General features: G+C 46.3%; 3 protein-coding genes across 3 annotated transcripts; all 3 read right to left on the reverse strand.

The window, feature by feature from the left end:
- Positions 1–1,791: 1,791 nt before the first annotated feature.
- Positions 1,792–5,775, reverse strand: LOC109943519 (uncharacterized). Its single transcript, XM_035964291.1, has one exon. The coding sequence runs from the start codon at positions 2,948–2,950 to the stop codon at positions 2,285–2,287; it is 666 nt and encodes a 221-aa protein (XP_035820184.1). The 5' UTR covers positions 2,951–5,775; the 3' UTR covers positions 1,792–2,284.
- A 3,656-nt stretch (positions 5,776–9,431) lies between these two features.
- LOC118476146 (uncharacterized) lies at positions 9,432–13,417 on the reverse strand. Its single transcript, XM_035964292.1, has one exon. The coding sequence runs from the start codon at positions 10,590–10,592 to the stop codon at positions 9,924–9,926; it is 669 nt and encodes a 222-aa protein (XP_035820185.1). The 5' UTR covers positions 10,593–13,417; the 3' UTR covers positions 9,432–9,923.
- Positions 13,418–17,342: 3,925 nt separating this feature from the next.
- Positions 17,343–18,909, reverse strand: LOC100384067 (uncharacterized). Its single transcript, NM_001176669.2, has one exon. The coding sequence runs from the start codon at positions 18,232–18,234 to the stop codon at positions 17,569–17,571; it is 666 nt and encodes a 221-aa protein (NP_001170140.1). The 5' UTR covers positions 18,235–18,909; the 3' UTR covers positions 17,343–17,568.
- Positions 18,910–20,060: the final 1,151 nt, after the last annotated feature.

Here is a 20,060-nt window from a genome sequence, read left to right on the forward strand (position 1 = left end):
TCATTATTGGTGCCAGTTCGATAATGGTGTCTCGATTAATGACTTATGGTACCGCCGCGAAACTGAGAGCCCCTTGTGAATGTACACACAAGGTTATGCTGCTTGGCGCATGCTGGTATCAAGGTCTCTAGTCATGATCCTTTATGGAATTACACTGATATGTTATCTTTCGTGGACCTTCCCTTGAAACAATTTCTATGTTGTTTGTCAAGTGATCAAGCAACATCTATCATCTCTGTTGGATCAAACGGGCATACCACTTCCATGTGTCGTCTCTTATCTCTTGACTTTGGTGGTGGCTACTCATACAAGTTCCCTTTGCATCCTTTGTTGTAAAGGTGAAGTCTTGGAGCTTTTTAGTGTTGGAAAACAACTGATTAGCTCTCAAAATGGAGATTTACTTTCCCTGCTGCTGAGATGCAAGAGTTTGTTCATTCGCTCTCTTATTTAAACCATGTATTCCCTAACCAAGTTTGTTCATCGCGCATGAAGAAACGGATGAACATGACCAAATGGATTTCTACCCAAATGCATGACCTTTTGCTAGCAAATGTAAACTCTCAACCCTTGGCTTACCGATGGTACTGAGAGGACATGCCCAATGTCAAAAGTAGTTCAACAAGTTGGTTTTACTAACTTGTAAGTGCCCAATGGACGAAGATTGAGTTTAGAGGTCGTTTTATCGAGTTGTCTGAACTCACTTTGGTTCAACCCATCCTAAGAAAGTACTTATAAGAATCGAGATTAAGTCGGCCAATAACCACCTAATTATCGCTCTAGTCACGCCTCGATCGCATCACGTGTGCTTTTCCAGCATGTGTAATCAAGTCGAGCCGTGCTAAGTATTTGATGAAATGGGTTGGTCGTAAAGTCAACATCAACAGATCTCTTCATTGATATTTTCTCGAGTCTCTATCATTTTTCATGGACTTGGATTCTCTGGCTAACATGAGTTAACTGTGATGTTATTCGACATTCACACCCGTCTCGTGTGCTATGAACTTACCGTGACCACTTGTTGGTAAACCCCTTTCTGTGTATTTTACCCAAGAGGTTGCAACTGATTCTGCTTGGGTAAAGTCGCATATCTACCGCTCGCCCAACAGACTCAGATAGTACAGTGTCATCAGAAAAAAACAAACTGCCCACATAGAACCTTATGTGTTCTGCTGGCAGACATCGTCTCTATGGGTGGACATATCTAAATTAGCCTAAGGCGATACATGATATGTCCACTGGAGAAACCACATCCTGAGGCACTCGCCTTCGCTACGGACCGTCTTAGGATTATCGCTGATATGAACTTGGTTACACACTTCTCTACCCTTAGAAGTCTTTCGCTCCGAATCTCGGGACGAGATTCTTTTAAGGGGGGAGGGCTGTAACACCCCAGGTGTTTATATTCCGCTCGACAACGAGTATGGATTTAAGCACGTAATATCGGTGGATAAAACAGACGTTAAATTTTAAACATCTTTCGTCTATCGCGATTTTAATATCGCATTTGTTTCGGCTGTCGCGTGTGCGACGTCGTTTTTATTTTTATCTGTCCAGGCTCTTCCTAAATTTTCGTGATGTTCGGAACATAGTTGTTCCGAAAATCTGTGTGTTCGGTGATTATTCATCGCTCGCGCGAATACGAATTCGGAAGCCGAACCACTTGGATGATTTTTATCCCGAATAAATTAATTGGAACTCGTAAAAATGGTTTCCAGTCCGAAACAAACTAGACCAACGTAACTAGAACTGAAAGTGAATAATTAGTAAATGATTTGGTTCGCTAGATTCGTAGAATAAAATATGTATCTGTATAACGTGTCGATCCAGTTTACATCGCTAAAAATCGTGATCCAAAATATCAACGATTCTCTGTTAAAAAAATAGAAAATAAGAAAAATCATATTTTTGCTTCCTCCGTTCAGTCCTCCCATCCTTATCTTCCATGTGTTGTTCTCATCTAGTAGTTATTTGTTCCCTGGAATACTTTCTTAGGTGTCTCCTATCCAAAGCCAACAGCTCCCTAGGAGTTCTCCACGTACTCTTTTCCCTGGAAGCTCCCATACGTCTCGTTCCTTATCCCTTGCCATCGTTCTAATCTTGGAATCCAGCTCTCCTACGTTCCTTTTCCTTCAGCGACGTCGACTCCGTGGGATATTTTGCTGCGCGCTCATCTCACTCAGTTCGCTCGACGCCTTGCTTCTTCTACCAGCACGTGACCTCGCCTCCTCACCGTGGCGTCTCCCTTCCCAGCCAGGTCGAATCTCCAGGCCCGTTGTTCCTCTCCCTATCTTGGAGCTCGCCCCTGATCTCTTCCATATGGAGCTTGCCCCTGATCTCTATTTCCTTGACATGGGCTCGACCTCCACTTCGCCGTGAAGGCTCGTCGCTTCACCCACCGGAGTTCGTCGGCCATGGCTTTTGAGCTTGCTAGTAGTCGCCCTTCCGCCGTCCCTGGCTCGGCCCTGCTCGCCGCGTCCAGCGGAGCTCGGTCCTTGGCGCGCGTTGCTCCAGCTCCCGCGCGCGCCCACCTCCCTGCTCGTCCGGCGAGTCGTGCCCGGGCCGCGTCGAGCTCCCTGACTCCAGCTCGTCCCTGTGCGCGTCTCTCTGATGCCCAGCGACGGCCACCGCTTTTTCCGTCGAACACCCTCCAGCTCCTCCCTCTGCTAGCACGGCCGACTGCCCCAAGTTCCATGGCGCGCATCTCGCGCCCAAGCTCCTCTTTGCCGAGCAGTTCGCCCGGCCTCTGGCCTTCTTCCTTGCGCACGGCCTGCCCCAGCTCGCGGAGTTCCCTCGCGGCGTTCATCTCCCTGCGCGTCCTCTCTGGCGCTGCGGTGCCCCAGCTTGGCCTTTGCCCATTCCTCAGCCGCGCCCTGCTCCAGTCGCTCACCCATCGGACGCTACACGCTCGCATCTGCTTGTTCCGTGGGTGCGCACTGCCTTCTCTGTCCATGGTGCGCCCTCACCTCTACTTCTCTGCTGGCCGGCGTTTTTCCAGCCGTGGATCTCCTTGTGTGCCGCGTCCGGCTCCCTGACGTGCCGCGGTGCCCGTCGCCCTGCGCACGCTCTGTTTCCTCGCGCAGCTTTGTGCTCGCCTGGCCGCGCCCTACTTCCATGTCCGCCGTCGAAGCTTCCCTGTCGCGCCCCTCAGCTCGCCGCTGCTCAGCTTCTCCGGTGCTTTCTCCGACCGTGGGCGCTATCGCGCCGTTGACCCCGTCGAGACTCGCCAGCCGCGGCGCTGCTCCTAGCTCTCTGCTCGCTAGACCGCGCCCTGGGTCGCCGTTGGGGACTCAACCTCGCCTGGCCGTTGTCTCGGATGCGCAGGAGTAGTGTAGGTACTTGCAGTCGGTGGATCCTCGATATCGAGCTGGGAATAGAGAAGACAGTACTATTCCGTGCGTCGCTTATCCGATGCTCGACGGAATGCCCAACTGGGAGGTGATAGCTTCGTGTGTCGGTGAGCCGTCGTTTTTCTCGTTCAGTGTTTGTTCGGCCTTGTCCGAACCGCGCTGCCATCTCCCGACCGTTGGCCCTTGCCCCTGCACGGGCTTGTCGCGCTAGTCAACCCCGCCTCGATCCTCGTCGTCGATATTGCGCTTGCTGGTGGCCAAAGCTCGCGCTAACCTACTCGATCACACCTCGTCAGCTCGTTCCATACTCAATCTCGTCGTCGCGTTATGTGTGCATCACTCGCCAGACATGTGTGATCAAAGACGTCAACCGGAAACCGTCGGCGTGCTTGCGACTATCGCGTCGAATTAGTCAGGATAAGTAAATTTGTTATTTGTGTTAGTGGATTGATGGATGGTCTGACTAGGTATAAAATTTATTAGATTGCCTGAGTCGTTTTGGTAATTTGGTCAATGTCGTAGGATGAAAGAGGTCTCATTTGGTCTCAGTGTTTGCGGGACTGTAGATGTTAAAAATAGAAAGTTTTACTAGTATATATGATACACAGGTTAACCGGTAAATTGGTTTAGAAAGTTAATAAAAGTTCTTCTATCAAAATTTATAAGTATTAGGTGTCCAAGAATTTTGTAGTTAAGATTATAAGTCGTTTAGTGTGCTCTCTAAACTAGGTATAATATTCTATGTGTGTTAGTCACTTTCATAATTGAAACTACCTCGACTATTTAGCTCGACTATTTAGCTAGGTTGAAAGAGCATCATTGTCGTAAGTAACAATATATCGATAATTAGTGTCCGCAATGTCTCGTCATTAAGTAGGTTATTTCTCTTTTGCGTAGCATCATAATATCTGGTGTTATTGTTTCTTATATGCATTCATGTGCATAATGCATTTCAATTATGTACGATAATTAATCACGTGATGCGGAAGACGAGCCAAGTCGATCCCAAACGTGGGCTACTCCGCATGGTGATGCTGATGGACGAACCTGCATGATCAAGTGCTAGGACAAGACTGATCGCCAGATGGACGTTATCTAACAACACTAACCTAGTGTTACCCAGGCAAGCCCTGATGCATTTGCCCCTTCCTTGTGTTTTAAATGCTTTTTCACCTTATCTGATGCATTAGGTGATAGGAGTTGTGTGATAAACAATTGATGCATTACCATTCCTTGGAAACTCCTTAATCCCGATTTTATAAAAAGAACTGATAATGCTTAGCCCTGCTTAGAAACTGAAAAATCATTTGTTTTCAAAAAGAATGATTGTGGAACATTGGTTATGGGCCTTTCATTTCAAAAATCAAAGCAAACTTATGGTGATGATTCCACTTCGGCGGGAGTGGGTTCATCATTCGGAAAAGAGTACCCCTGTCGGGTACCAAAAATGGGAAAATGGTTTGAATACATCTAGACCAGACGCTGAGCGGACAAGGTCGCCCGTCTGTGTCGATTAAGGACCGTTCGATGTAGGCCTGTTGTGGTGGAGACTTTGCAACTATCCACATGCTCCGGTAAGCCTGAACCCGGCTATTCCATACGTGAAAAGACAACCGCGCACTGGGCGTGGGAGATGGTGGGAGTAGCGTGTACCCTCCTGGCTAGAGGCTGGATGGAGGAGTACTGTGCTCCCGGGTAGCGCGGACCGGTTCACGTTGTGGAGGATCTATGGGAACGGTTGACATATGCAAGGGTTAAGTGCTACATATGTCGTGTGGTTAGGGATCCCCAGCTGGGTATAATCGGTTCGAATCGTCGTTGCTCCTCGGTCATGGAGACTCTACCCTCCGACCACTCATCGTAGTTGACAAGTGAAATATGAATTGGCTAAAAGAAAGCTAGACCAGGACAAGTGGATGCTCTAGATTAGGCAAATTTAGATTCAGGAAAGGTACTTAACTTGTGAAGTAAAATTTTGGCATAAGGATTCACTACTAGTAAGCTCTTCTGCAAAATGAGTCTTTGAAATTTGGTAAGCCTTACCTTGATTCCTAATCAGCCAGCATATCCTTAAGAGTCTTTTCTTTAGTCGGGTAAGTCTTGCTGAGTAATTCCGTACTCATGGTTTTATTCCCTGTTGTTTTTCAGGTTATAGTTTTGTGCTGCTGTTGATGGTGTTAAGTGCCGGTGGGCTCGGCCTTCTTATAAGTCTAAGTAACTCTTCTATATTTCTTATTGAGGATAGTCACTTGAGCTAGCATATATTTCAAAACTATAAATAATTTATAACAGTTCAAAGTTATTTCTTTGAATCACTTTTGTAATCACTCTGATCATGTACATTGTAAAACTTAATGTAACTTATAAAAATTGGTAATAAGATTTCCGCTGCAAAATGTTGGTGTGTGATTTGTGTTTACTTAATCTTGCGATCCTGGTTGTAAGTGGTTTATCCGGAGTCCTTGGGACACTCGGACGGATCCTGTTAAGTTATCTGGTGCACATGCATAGTTGTCTGAGGTCTTTGAGACAAGGACAGGTGCATGTGGGCCCAATAACTTGGGAGGTTCTGCCACAGCTAGTATCGGAGCAGGATTAAGTATAATACGGTCACATACGTATTTTAAAAACAAAGTTTTGGCTTTAGGAAACTTATTTTCAACTAAACACATTGTTTGGTTTTGAAAAACAGCTTTGAAAAACTACAATGCTAGCGACATCCTCTGTTAAGCCCTAAAGTAAGGACTATCAGGTGGCTTATTTAAAACCACTAAGCCACAACTGTGGGTATTGCATACATGTGTATTGTTATTTTTTTGGCCATTCAGTTTTGAATGGATCGACGCTCAAGGTAAGGTGAGATGTGAGAGCATGACCGAACAAACATCGGTCTAGGGAAGTGCTTAATTGAAGCGCTTGAATATATACATGTTCTACATATGTATATATGAAGGCTGCGATGTGGAGTAATTACTTTTCCGGGAATTCAGTACCCCATGGATGTGTATGGGTATACGGACATGGGAATACTGAGAAGTGTAATGTACTTGTAACGACGCACCTACGCTCAGGTAAGAAGGTGAGTTACCATAATGAGTTGCCCTATGGTTAAAGTGTGGCAACAGCGCCTATGCGTGGCTCGACGCTTAATGATGAGCTGGCCTCCATATAGCAATATATGGAGTATACACTATGATAAAACTGTCATATGTGAATTGCATCATTGGGAAATTGGGCTGTGATGGATTTTTCTGCAGGTACACTAACCTCGAAAACATATGTGTAGCTGACGACTAGCAAAATACCGTGAGAGTCGTAAGTATGCCACCGATATAGAACGTTATTGCCACAGTAAGTTGGCAAACTCGTGAGGACGTATAAGACGAGCATGCATCCTGATTGTTGCATCTTGTTTGTCACCTATACATCCAAAATGCTTTTCTTATCTTTATTCCAGTAACCAGTGATTGTAGATAATGTAGTGTAATGTTGAATTATGAACTTAGATGAAATAGTTGTCCTCCATTCTTTAGGTAATATGTTTAGGTGTTATATGTGCTTGCTCTAGTACTCGATGTGCCGATAGAAGGTTGGTGATTTGTTTGCTTAAACCCAAAACTAGGCCATGTTCTCAATTAGTGAACCATGACCCAAATTTGAATTTTTCATTATCACTCCATGCCCCTGTTCGATTGGCGCAAGCTGATGTCTCCATTCCAGTTTGCCTGTTCTTGAAGATCGCAATGTTGTTTTATCAACCCAACCTAGGAAAGTTATGCCTGATGGTTTCCTTAGTTTGATGCCTTTGGTTTCCTCATACCTATCAAAGGCATACCAACTTAATCTTATGATTATTTTCCCTCCGTATCTAATCACATACTAATCCTTGACCTTGTGATCCCTGCGATGGACATAGAAATATGCTTGGGCTGAAGTAACAGTCTCCCATCGTACTCCTTCCATCAAATTTAGTTTATGGCCATGCCTTGTTTATTTCATCGGGCCATGATCTATTTGGTTCTCTACTTGTAATCGTTTTGACAGGTAGAGTCTCTTTGTATATTGTCACCCTTGTCCAATCCCTTGGTGTCGTGCGAGATTTCTTATTGGTTATGTCTGGTAATGGTGTTATGACTAAAATCGGTGGCACCGCGCTGAAACCGAGGGCCTCTTGTGGGTGCACACACATGGTTGTGCTACCTGGCACGCACTAGTATCACAGTTAGTAGTCATAATCCATTATAAGACTATATCGATGTGTTGTCTCTGCACAAATTGTTCTTACCACGTGAGATTCATTATTGGTGCCAGTTCGATAATGGTGTCTCGATTAATGACTTATGGTACCGCCGCGAAACTGAGAGCCCCTTGTGAATGTACACACAAGGTTATGCTGCTTGGCGCATGCTGGTATCAAGGTCTCTAGTCATGATCCTTTATGGAATTACACTGATATGTTATCTTTCGTGGACCTTCCCTTGAAACAATTTCTATGTTGTTTGTCAAGTGATCAAGCAACATCTATCATCTCTGTTGGATCAAACGGGCATACCACTTCCATGTGTCGTCTCTTATCTCTTGACTTTGGTGGTGGCTACTCATACAAGTTCCCTTTGCATCCTTTGTTGTAAAGGTGAAGTCTTGGAGCTTTTTAGTGTTGGAAAACAACTGATTAGCTCTCAAAATGGAGATTTACTTTCCCTGCTGCTGAGATGCAAGAGTTTGTTCATTCGCTCTCTTATTTAAACCATGTATTCCCTAACCAAGTTTGTTCATCGCGCATGAAGAAACGGATGAACATGACCAAATGGATTTCTACCCAAATGCATGACCTTTTGCTAGCAAATGTAAACTCTCAACCCTTGGCTTACCGATGGTACTGAGAGGACATGCCCAATGTCAAAAGTAGTTCAACAAGTTGGTTTTACTAACTTGTAAGTGCCCAATGGACGAAGATTGAGTTTAGAGGTCGTTTTATCGAGTTGTCTGAACTCACTTTGGTTCAACCCATCCTAAGAAAGTACTTATAAGAATCGAGATTAAGTCGGCCAATAACCACCTAATTATCGCTCTAGTCACGCCTCGATCGCATCACGTGTGCTTTTCCAGCATGTGTAATCAAGTCGAGCCGTGCTAAGTATTTGATGAAATGGGTTGGTCGTAAAGTCAACATCAACAGATCTCTTCATTGATATTTTCTCGAGTCTCTATCATTTTTCATGGACTTGGATTCTCTGGCTAACATGAGTTAACTGTGATGTTATTCGACATTCACACCCGTCTCGTGTGCTATGAACTTACCGTGACCACTTGTTGGTAAACCCCTTTCTGTGTATTTTACCCAAGAGGTTGCAACTGATTCTGCTTGGGTAAAGTCGCATATCTACCGCTCGCCCAACAGACTCAGATAGTACAGTGTCATCAGAAAAAAACAAACTGCCCACATAGAACCTTATGTGTTCTGCTGGCAGACATCGTCTCTATGGGTGGACATATCTAAATTAGCCTAAGGCGATACATGATATGTCCACTGGAGAAACCACATCCTGAGGCACTCGCCTTCGCTACGGACCGTCTTAGGATTATCGCTGATATGAACTTGGTTACACACTTCTCTACCCTTAGAAGTCTTTCGCTCCGAATCTCGGGACGAGATTCTTTTAAGGGGGGAGGGCTGTAACACCCCAGGTGTTTATATTCCGCTCGACAACGAGTATGGATTTAAACACGTAATATCGGTGGATAAAACGGACGTTAAATTTTAAACATCTTTCGTCTATCGCGATTTTAATATCGCATTTGTTTCGGCTGTCGCGTGTGCGACGTCGTTTTTATTTTTATCTGTCCAGGCTCTTCCTAAATTTTCGTGATGTTCGGAACATAGTTGTTCCGAAAATCTGTGTGTTCGGTGATTATTCATCGCTCGCGCGAATACGAATTCGGAAGCCGAACCACTTGGATGATTTTTATCCCGAATAAATTAATTGGAACTCGTAAAAATGGTTTCCAGTCCGAAACAAACTAGACCAACGTAACTAGAACTGAAAGTGAATAATTAGTAAATGATTTGGTTCGCTAGATTCGTAGAATAAAATATGTATCTGTATAACATGTCGATCCAGTTTACATCGCTAAAAATCGTGATCCAAAATATCAACGATTCTCTGTTAAAAAAATAGAAAATAAGAAAAATCATATTTTTGCTTCCTCCGTTCAGTCCTCCCATCCTTATCTTCCATGTGTTGTTCTCATCTAGTAGTTATTTGTTCCCTGGAATACTTTCTTAGGTGTCTCCTATCCAAAGCCAACAGCTCCCTAGGAGTTCTCCACGTACTCTTTTCCCTGGAAGCTCCCATACGTCTCGTTCCTTATCCCTTGCCATCGTTCTAATCTTGGAATCCAGCTCTCCTACGTTCCTTTTCCTTCAGCGACGTCGACTCCGTGGGATATTTTGCTGCGCGCTCATCTCACTCAGTTCGCTCGACGCCTTGCTTCTTCTACCAGCACGTGACCTCGCCTCCTCACCGTGGCGTCTCCCTTCCCAGCCAGGTCGAATCTCCAGGCCCGTTGTTCCTCTCAATATCTTGGAGCTCGCCCCTGATCTCTTCCATATGGAGCTTGCCCCTGATCTCTATTTCCTTGACATGGGCTCGACCTCCACTTCGCCGTGAAGGCTCGTCGCTTCACCCACCGGAGTTCGTCGGCCATGGCTTTTGAGCTTGCTAGTAGTCGCCGTTCCGCCGTCCCTGGCTCGGCCCTGCTCGCCGCGTCCAGCGGAGCTCGGTCCTTGGCGCGCGTTGCTCCAGCTCCCGCGCGCGCCCACCTCCCTGCTCGTCCGGCGAGTCGTGCCCGGGCCGCGTCGAGCTCCCTGACTCCAGCTCGTCCCTGTGCGCGTCTCTCTGATGCCCAGCGACGGCCACCGCTTTTTCCGTCGAACACCCTCCAGCTCCTCCCTCTGCTAGCACGGCCGACTGCCCCAAGTTCCATGGCGCGCATCTCGCGCCCAAGCTCCTCTTTGCCGAGCAGTTCGCCCGGCCTCTGGCCTTCTTCCTTGCGCACGGCCTGCCCCAGCTCGCGGAGTTCCCTCGCGGCGTTCATCTCCCTGCGCGTCCTCTCTGGCGCTGCGGTGCCCCAGCTTGGCCTTTGCCCATTCCTCAGCCGCGCCCTGCTCCAGTCGCTCACCCATCGGACGCTACACGCTCGCATCTGCTTGTTCCGTGGGTGCGCACTGCCTTCTCTGTCCATGGTGCGCCCTCACCTCTACTTCTCTGCTGGCCGGCGTTTTTCCAGCCGTGGATCTCCTTGTGTGCCGCGTCCGGCTCCCTGACGTGCCGCGGTGCCCGTCGCCCTGCGCACGCTCTGTTTCCTCGCGCAGCTTTGTGCTCGCCTGGCCGCGCCCTACTTCCATGTCCGCCGTCGAAGCTTCCCTGTCGCGCCCCTCAGCTCGCCGCTGCTCAGCTTCTCCGGTGCTTTCTCCGACCGTGGGCGCTATCGCGCCGTTGACCCCGTCGAGACTCGCCAGCCGCGGCGCTGCTCCTAGCTCTCTGCTCGCTAGACCGCGCCCTGGGTCGCCGTTGGGGACTCAACCTCGCCTGGCCGTTGTCTCGGATGCGCAGGAGTAGTGTAGGTACTTGCAGTCGGTGGATCCTCGATATCGAGCTGGGAATAGAGAAGACAGTACTGTTCCGTGCGTCGCTTATCCGATGCTCGACGGAATGCCCAACTGGGAGGTGATAGCTTCGTGTGTCGGTGAGCCGTCGTTTTTCTCGTTCAGTGTTTGTGCGGCCTTGTCCGAACCGCTCTGCCATCTCCCGACCGTTGGCCCTTGCCCCCTGCACGGGCTTGTCGCGCTAGTCAACCCCGCCTCGATCCTCGTCTCGATATTGCGCTTGCTGGTGGCCAAAGCTCGCGCTAACCTACTCGATCACACCTTGTCAGCTCGTTCCATACTCAATCTCGTCGTCGCGTTATGTGTGCATCACTCGCCAGACATGTGCGATCAAAGACGTCAACCGGAAACCGTCGGCGTGCTTGCGACTATCGCGTCGAATTAGTCAGGATAAGTAAATTTGTTATTTGTGTTAGTGGATTGATGGATGGTCTGACTAGGTATAAAATTTATTAGATTGCCTGAGTCGTTTTAGTAATTTGGTCAATGTCGTAGGATGAAAGAGGTCTCATTTGGTCTCAGTGTTTGCGGGACTGTAGATGTTAAAAATAGAAAGTTTTACTAGTATATATGATACACAGGTTAACCGGTGAATTGGTTTAGAAAGTTAATAAAAGTTCTTCTATCAAAATTTATAAGTATTAGGTGTCCAAGAATTGTGTAGTTAAGATTATAAGTCGTTTAGTGTGCTCTCTAAACTAGGTATAATATTCTATGTGTGTTAGTCACTTTCATAATTGAAACTACCTCGACTATTTAGCTCGACTATTTAGCTAGGTTGAAAGAGGATCATTGTCGTAAGTAACAATATATCGATAATTAGTGTCCGCAATGTCTCGTCATTAAGTAGGTTATTTCTCTTTTGCGTAGCATCATAATATCTGGTGTTATTGTTTCTTATATGCATTCATGTGCATAATGCATTTCAATTATGTACGATAATTAATCACGTGATGCGGAAGACGAGCCAAGTCGATCCCAAACGTGGGCTACTCCGCATGGTGATGCTGATGGACGAACCTGCATGATCAAGTGCTAGGACAAGACTGATCGCCAGATGGACATTATCTAACAACACTAACCTAGTGTTACCCAGGCAAGCCCTGATGCATTTGCCCCTTCCTTGTGTTTTAAATGCTTTTTCACCTTATCTGATGCATTAGGTGATAGGAGTTGTGTGATAAACAATTGATGCATTACCATTCCTTGGAAACTCCTTAATCCCGATTTTATAAAAAGAACTGATAATGCTTAGCCCTGCTTAGAAACTGAAAAATCATTTGTTTTCAAAAAGAATGATTGTGGAACATTGGTTATGGGCCTTTCATTTCAAAAATCAAAGCAAACTTATGGTGATGATTCCACTTCGGCGGGAGTGGGTTCATCATTCGGAAAAGAGTACCCCTGTCGGGTACCAAAAATGGGAAAATGGTTTGAATACATCTAGACCAGACGCTGAGCGGACAAGGTCGCCCGTCTGTGTCGATTAAGGACCGTTCGATGTAGGCCTGTTGTGGTGGAGACTTTGCAACTATCCACATGCTCCGGTAAGCCTGAACCCGGCTATTCCATACGTGAAAAGACAACCGCGCACTGGGCGTGGGAGATGGTGGGAGTAGCGTGTACCCTCCTGGCTAGAGGCTGGATGGAGGAGTACTATGCTCCCGGGTAGCGCGGACCGGTTCACGTTGTGGAGGATCTATGGGAACGGTTGACATATGCAAGGGTTAAGTGCTACATATGTCGTGTGGTTAGGGATCCCCAGCTGGGTATAATCGGTTCGAATCGTCGTTGCTCCTCGGTCATGGAGACTCTACCCTCCGACCACTCATCGTAGTTGACAAGTGAAATATGAATTGGCTAAAAGAAAGCTAGACCAGGACAAGTGGATGCTCTAGATTAGGCAAATTTAGATTCAGGAAAGGTACTTAACTTGTGAAGTAAAATTTTGGCATAAGGATTCACTACTAGTAAGCTCTTCTGCAAAATGAGTCTTTGAAATTTGGTAAGCCTTACCTTGATTCCTAATCAGCCAGCATATCCTTAAGAGTCTTTTCTTTAGTCGGGTAAGTCTTGCTGAGTAATTCCGTACTCATGGTTTTATTCCCTGTTGTTTTTCAGGTTATAGTTTTGTGCTGCTGTTGATGGTGTTAAGTGCCGGTGGGCTCGGCCTTCTTATAAGTCTAAGTAACTCTTCTATATTTCTTATTGAGGATAGTCACTTGAGCTAGCATATATTTCAAAACTATAAATAATTTATAACAGTTCAAAGTTATTTCTTTGAATCACTTTTGTAATCACTCTGATCATGTACATTGTAAAACTTAATGTAACTTATAAAAATTGGTAATAAGATTTCCGCTGCAAAATGTTGGTGTGTGATTTGTGTTTACTTAATCTTGCGATCCTGGTTGTAAGTGGTTTATCCGGAGTCCTTGGGACACTCGGACGGATCCTGTTAAGTTATCTGGTGCACATGCATAGTTGTCTGAGGTCTTTGAGACAAGGACAGGTGCATGTGGGCCCAATAACTTGGGAGGTTCTGCCACAGCTAGTATCGGAGCAGGATTAAGTATAATACGGTCACATACGTATTTTAAAAACAAAGTTTTGGCTTTAGGAAACTTATTTTCAACTAAACACATTGTTTGGTTTTGAAAAACAGCTTTGAAAAACTACAATGCTAGCGACATCCTCTGTTAAGCCCTAAAGTAAGGACTATCAGGTGGCTTATTTAAAACCACTAAGCCACAACTGTGGGTATTGCATACATGTGTATTGTTATTTTTTTGGCCATTCAGTTTTGAATGGATCGACGCTCAAGGTAAGGTGAGATGTGAGAGCATGACCGAACAAACATCGGTCTAGGGAAGTGCTTAATTGAAGCGCTTGAATATATACATGTTCTACATATGTATATATGAAGGCTGCGATGTGGAGTAATTACTTTTCCGGGAATTCAGTACCCCATGGATGTGTATGGGTATACGGACATGGGAATACTGAGAAGTGTAATGTACTTGTAACGACGCACCTACGCTCAGGTAAGAAGGTGAGTTACCATAATGAGTTGCCCTATGGTTAAAGTGTGGCAACAGCGCCTATGCGTGGCTCGACGCTTAATGATGAGCTGGCCTCCATATAGCAATATATGGAGTATACACTATGATAAAACTGTCATATGTGAATTGCATCATTGGGAAATTGGGCTGTGATGGATTTTTCTGCAGGTACACTAACCTCGAAAACGTATGTGTAGCTGACGACTAGCAAAATACCGTGAGAGTCGTAAGTATGCCACCGATATAGAACGTTATTGCCACAGTAAGTTGGCAAACTCGTGAGGACGTATAAGACGAGCATGCATCCTGATTGTTGCATCTTGTTTGTCACCTATACATCCAAAATGCTTTTCTTATCTTTATTCCAGTAACCAGTGATTGTAGATAATGTAGTGTAATGTTGAATTATGAACTTAGATGAAATAGTTGTCCTCCATTCTTTAGGTAATATGTTTAGGTGTTATATGTGCTTGCTCTGGTACTCGATGTGCCGATAGAAGGTTGGTGATTTGTTTGCTTAAACCCAAAACTAGGCCATGTTCTCAATTAGTGAACCATGACCCAAATTTGAATTTTTCATTATCACTCCATGCCCCTGTTCGATTGGCGCAAGCTGATGTCTCCATTCCAGTTTGCCTGTTCTTGAAGATCGCAATGTTGTTTTATCAACCCAACCTAGGAAAGTTATGCCTGATGGTTTCCTTAGTTTGATGCCTTTGGTTTCCTCATACCTATCAAAGGCATACCAACTTAATCTTATGATTATTTTCCCTCCGTATCTAATCACATACTAATCCTTGACCTTGTGATCCCTGCGATGGACATAGAAATATGCTTGGGCTGAAGTAACAGTCTCCCATCGTACTCCTTCCATCAAATTTAGTTTATGGCCATGCCTTGTTTATTTCATCGGGCCATGATCTATTTGGTTCTCTACTTGTAATCGTTTTGACAGGTAGAGTCTCTTTGTATATTGTCACCCTTGTCCAATCCCTTGGTGTCGTGCGAGATTTCTTATTGGTTATGTCTGGTAATGGTGTTATGACTAAAATCGGTGGCACCGCGCTGAAACCGAGGGCCTCTTGTGGGTGCACACACATGGTTGTGCTACCTGGCACGCACTAGTATCACAGTTAGTAGTCATAATCCATTATAAGACTATATCGATGTGTTGTCTCTGCACAAATTGTTCTTACCACGTGAGATTCATTATTGGTGCCAGTTCGATAATGGTGTCTCGATTAATGACTTATGGTACCGCCGCGAAACTGAGAGCCCCTTGTGAATGTACACACAAGGTTATGCTGCTTGGCGCATGCTGGTATCAAGGTCTCTAGTCATGATCCTTTATGGAATTACACTGATATGTTATCTTTCGTGGACCTTCCCTTGAAACAATTTCTATGTTGTTTGTCAAGTGATCAAGCAACATCTATCATCTCTGTTGGATCAAACGGGCATACCACTTCCATGTGTCGTCTCTTATCTCTTGACTTTGGTGGTGGCTACTCATACAAGTTCCCTTTGCATCCTTTGTTGTAAAGGTGAAGTCTTGGAGCTTTTTAGTGTTGGAAAACAACTGATTAGCTCTCAAAATGGAGATTTACTTTCCCTGCTGCTGAGATGCAAGAGTTTGTTCATTCGCTCTCTTATTTAAACCATGTATTCCCTAACCAAGTTTGTTCATCGCGCATGAAGAAACGGATGAACATGACCAAATGGATTTCTACCCAAATGCATGACCTTTTGCTAGCAAATGTAAACTCTCAACCCTTGGCTTACCGATGGTACTGAGAGGACATGCCCAATGTCAAAAGTAGTTCAACAAGTTGGTTTTACTAACTTGTAAGTGCCCAATGGACGAAGATTGAGTTTAGAGGTCGTTTTATCGAGTTGTCTGAACTCACTTTGGTTCAACCCATCCTAAGAAAGTACTTATAAGAATCGAGATTAAGTCGGCCAATAACCACCTAATTATCGCTCTAGTCACGCCTCGATCGCATCACGTGTGCTTTTCCAGCATGTGTAATCAAGTCGAGCCGTGCTAAGTATTTGATGAAATGGGTTGGTCGTAAAGTCAACATCAACAGATCTCTTCATTGATATTTTCTCGAGTCTCTATCATTTTTCATGGACTTGGATTCTCTGGCTAACATGAGTTAACTGTGATGTTATTCGACATTCACACCCGTCTCGTGTGCTATGAACTTACCGTGACCACTTGTTGGTAAACCCCTTTCTGTGTATTTTACCCAAGAGGTTGCAACTGATTCTGCTTGGGTAAAGTCGCATATCTACCGCTCGCCCAACAGACTCAGATAGTACAGTGTCATCAGAAAAAAACAAACTGCCCACATAGAACCTTATGTGTTCTGCTGGCAGACATCGTCTCTATGGGTGGACATATCTAAATTAGCCTAAGGCGATACATGATATGTCCACTGGAGAAACCACATCCTGAGGCACTCGCCTTCGCTACGGACCGTCTTAGGATTATCGCTGATATGAACTTGGTTACACACTTCTCTACCCTTAGAAGTCTTTCGCTCCGAATCTCGGGACGAGATTCTTTTAAGGGGGGAGGGCTGTAACACCCCAGGTGTTTATATTCCGCTCGACAACGAGTATGGATTTAAGCACGTAATATCGGTGGATAAAACAGACGTTAAATTTTAAACATCTTTCGTCTATCGCGATTTTAATATCGCATTTGTTTCGGCTGTCGCGTGTGCGACGTCGTTTTTATTTTTATCTGTCCAGGCTCTTCCTAAATTTTCGTGATGTTCGGAACATAGTTGTTCCGAAAATCTGTGTGTTCGGTGATTATTCATCGCTCGCGCGAATACGAATTCGGAAGCCGAACCACTTGGATGATTTTTATCCCGAATAAATTAATTGGAACTCGTAAAAATGGTTTCCAGTCCGAAACAAACTAGACCAACGTAACTAGAACTGAAAGTGAATAATTAGTAAATGATTTGGTTCGCTAGATTCGTAGAATAAAATATGTATCTGTATAACGTGTCGATCCAGTTTACATCGCTAAAAATCGTGATCCAAAATATCAACGATTCTCTGTTAAAAAAATAGAAAATAAGAAAAATCATATTTTTGCTTCCTCCGTTCAGTCCTCCCATCCTTATCTTCCATGTGTTGTTCTCATCTAGTAGTTATTTGTTCCCTGGAATACTTTCTTAGGTGTCTCCTATCCAAAGCCAACAGCTCCCTAGGAGTTCTCCACGTACTCTTTTCCCTGGAAGCTCCCATACGTCTCGTTCCTTATCCCTTGCCATCGTTCTAATCTTGGAATCCAGCTCTCCTACGTTCCTTTTCCTTCAGCGACGTCGACTCCGTGGGATATTTTGCTGCGCGCTCATCTCACTCAGTTCGCTCGACGCCTTGCTTCTTCTACCAGCACGTGACCTCGCCTCCTCACCGTGGCGTCTCCCTTCCCAGCCAGGTCGAATCTCCAGGCCCGTTGTTCCTCTCCCTATCTTGGAGCTCGCCCCTGATCTCTTCCATATGGAGCTTGCCCCTGATCTCTATTTCCTTGACATGGGCTCGACCTCCACTTCGCCGTGAAGGCTCGTCGCTTCACCCACCGGAGTTCGTCGGCCATGGCTTTTGAGCTTGCTAGTAGTCGCCCTTCCGCCGTCCCTGGCTCGGCCCTGCTCGCCGCGTCCAGCGGAGCTCGGTCCTTGGCGCGCGTTGCTCCAGCTCCCGCGCGCGCCCACCTCCCTGCTCGTCCGGCGAGTCGTGCCCGGGCCGCGTCGAGCTCCCTGACTCCAGCTCGTCCCTGTGCGCGTCTCTCTGATGCCCAGCGACGGCCACCGCTTTTTCCGTCGAACACCCTCCAGCTCCTCCCTCTGCTAGCACGGCCGACTGCCCCAAGTTCCATGGCGCGCATCTCGCGCCCAAGCTCCTCTTTGCCGAGCAGTTCGCCCGGCCTCTGGCCTTCTTCCTTGCGCACGGCCTGCCCCAGCTCGCGGAGTTCCCTCGCGGCGTTCATCTCCCTGCGCGTCCTCTCTGGCGCTGCGGTGCCCCAGCTTGGCCTTTGCCCATTCCTCAGCCGCGCCCTGCTCCAGTCGCTCACCCATCGGACGCTACACGCTCGCATCTGCTTGTTCCGTGGGTGCGCACTGCCTTCTCTGTCCATGGTGCGCCCTCACCTCTACTTCTCTGCTGGCCGGCGTTTTTCCAGCCGTGGATCTCCTTGTGTGCCGCGTCCGGCTCCCTGACGTGCCGCGGTGCCCGTCGCCCTGCGCACGCTCTGTTTCCTCGCGCAGCTTTGTGCTCGCCTGGCCGCGCCCTACTTCCATGTCCGCCGTCGAAGCTTCCCTGTCGCGCCCCTCAGCTCGCCGCTGCTCAGCTTCTCCGGTGCTTTCTCCGACCGTGGGCGCTATCGCGCCGTTGACCCCGTCGAGACTCGCCAGCCGCGGCGCTGCTCCTAGCTCTCTGCTCGCTAGACCGCGCCCTGGGTCGCCGTTGGGGACTCAACCTCGCCTGGCCGTTGTCTCGGATGCGCAGGAGTAGTGTAGGTACTTGCAGTCGGTGGATCCTCGATATCGAGCTGGGAATAGAGAAGACAGTACTGTTCCGTGCGTCGCTTATCCGATGCTCGACGGAATGCCCAACTGGGAGGTGATAGCTTCGTGTGTCGGTGAGCCGTCGTTTTTCTCGTTCAGTGTTTGTGCGGCCTTGTCCGAACCGCTCTGCCATCTCCCGACCGTTGGCCCTTGCCCCCTGCACGGGCTTGTCGCGCTAGTCAACCCCGCCTCGATCCTTGTCTCGATATTGCGCTTGCTGGTGGCCAAAGCTCGCGCTAACCTACTCGATCACACCTCGTCAGCTCGTTCCATACTCAATCTCGTCGTCGCGTTATGTGTGCATCACTCGCCAGACATGTGCGATCAAAGACGTCAACCGGAAACCGTCGGCGTGCTTGCGACTATCGCGTCGAATTAGTCAGGATAAGTAAATTTGTTATTTGTGTTAGTGGATTGATGGATGGTCTGACTAGGTATAAAATTTATTAGATTGCCTGAGTCGTTTTAGTAATTTGGTCAATGTCGTAGGATGAAAGAGGTCTCATTTGGTCTCAGTGTTTGCGGGACTGTAGATGTTAAAAATAGAAAGTTTTACTAGTATATATGATACACAGGTTAACCGGTGAATTGGTTTAGAAAGTTAATAAAAGTTCTTCTATCAAAATTTATAAGTGTTAGGTGTCCAAGAATTGTGTAGTTAAGATTATAAGTCGTTTAGTGTGCTCTCTAAACTAGGTATAATATTCTACTAGGTGTGTGCCCGTGCGTTGCAACGGAAGTACGCTGTGATGAACATCGACACATATATGATTGAATCTTATATTTCCTTGAGGTCTGGAGAAAGTTTGCTCGGAAGCCAAACATGTTAGGATTCTGGGCATGTGTTACCCTTGTGCCCCATCAGCACACTGTTCCGCGCTTGTATGAGTCTTGTTAATTTGCATACCTCGCGCATAGTCTTTCACCGCATCGAGCTGCTACCGAAGTGGTAGAGATCAAAATTTCAAAGTTGTTTGTGTTGTTCGTCGAGTGAACAAACCGTTGTTCTTGTTGTGACCTCTGTTGCCTGTGCCTAGAACGCTTCCCATTTTACCGCTGACGTCTCCTTCCATGTTGTAGTTTAGAGTGATCTCTGTTTAGTTGCCTTCAGCACAAAACATCATATCATTTTTATTGTTTTTAGATTGTTGAATTATTGTATATATTCCATTTAAATAAGGTTTAACTATGTGATATATAGATACGGTACTATTGATGAATTAGACATCAATGAGAGAGATCAAAGTCGACTTAGCAGAGGAGGCAAAGGAGTACCTTCGAACAACCCTCGTTGCTGTTTTTTTGTCTCCTTTCCGTCCTGCCACGGCCATGTATTTATAATAATATTATATATTTATATCGTCAATATAATATTAGTGTTACGGTGATATTTTGT

This window comes from Zea mays, chromosome 1 (genome assembly GCF_902167145.1).
Source record: "Zea mays cultivar B73 chromosome 1, Zm-B73-REFERENCE-NAM-5.0, whole genome shotgun sequence".
NCBI classification, from domain to species: domain Eukaryota; kingdom Viridiplantae; phylum Streptophyta; class Magnoliopsida; order Poales; family Poaceae; genus Zea; species Zea mays.

Coding starts and splice junctions, on each gene's coding strand:
- LOC100384067 (NM_001176669.2), bottom strand. CDS start 18,234: ATGGACAGAGAAGGCAGTGCGCACCCACGGAACAAGCAGATGCGAGCG.
- LOC109943519 (XM_035964291.1), bottom strand. CDS start 2,950: ATGGACAGAGAAGGCAGTGCGCACCCACGGAACAAGCAGATGCGAGCG.
- LOC118476146 (XM_035964292.1), bottom strand. CDS start 10,592: ATGGACAGAGAAGGCAGTGCGCACCCACGGAACAAGCAGATGCGAGCG.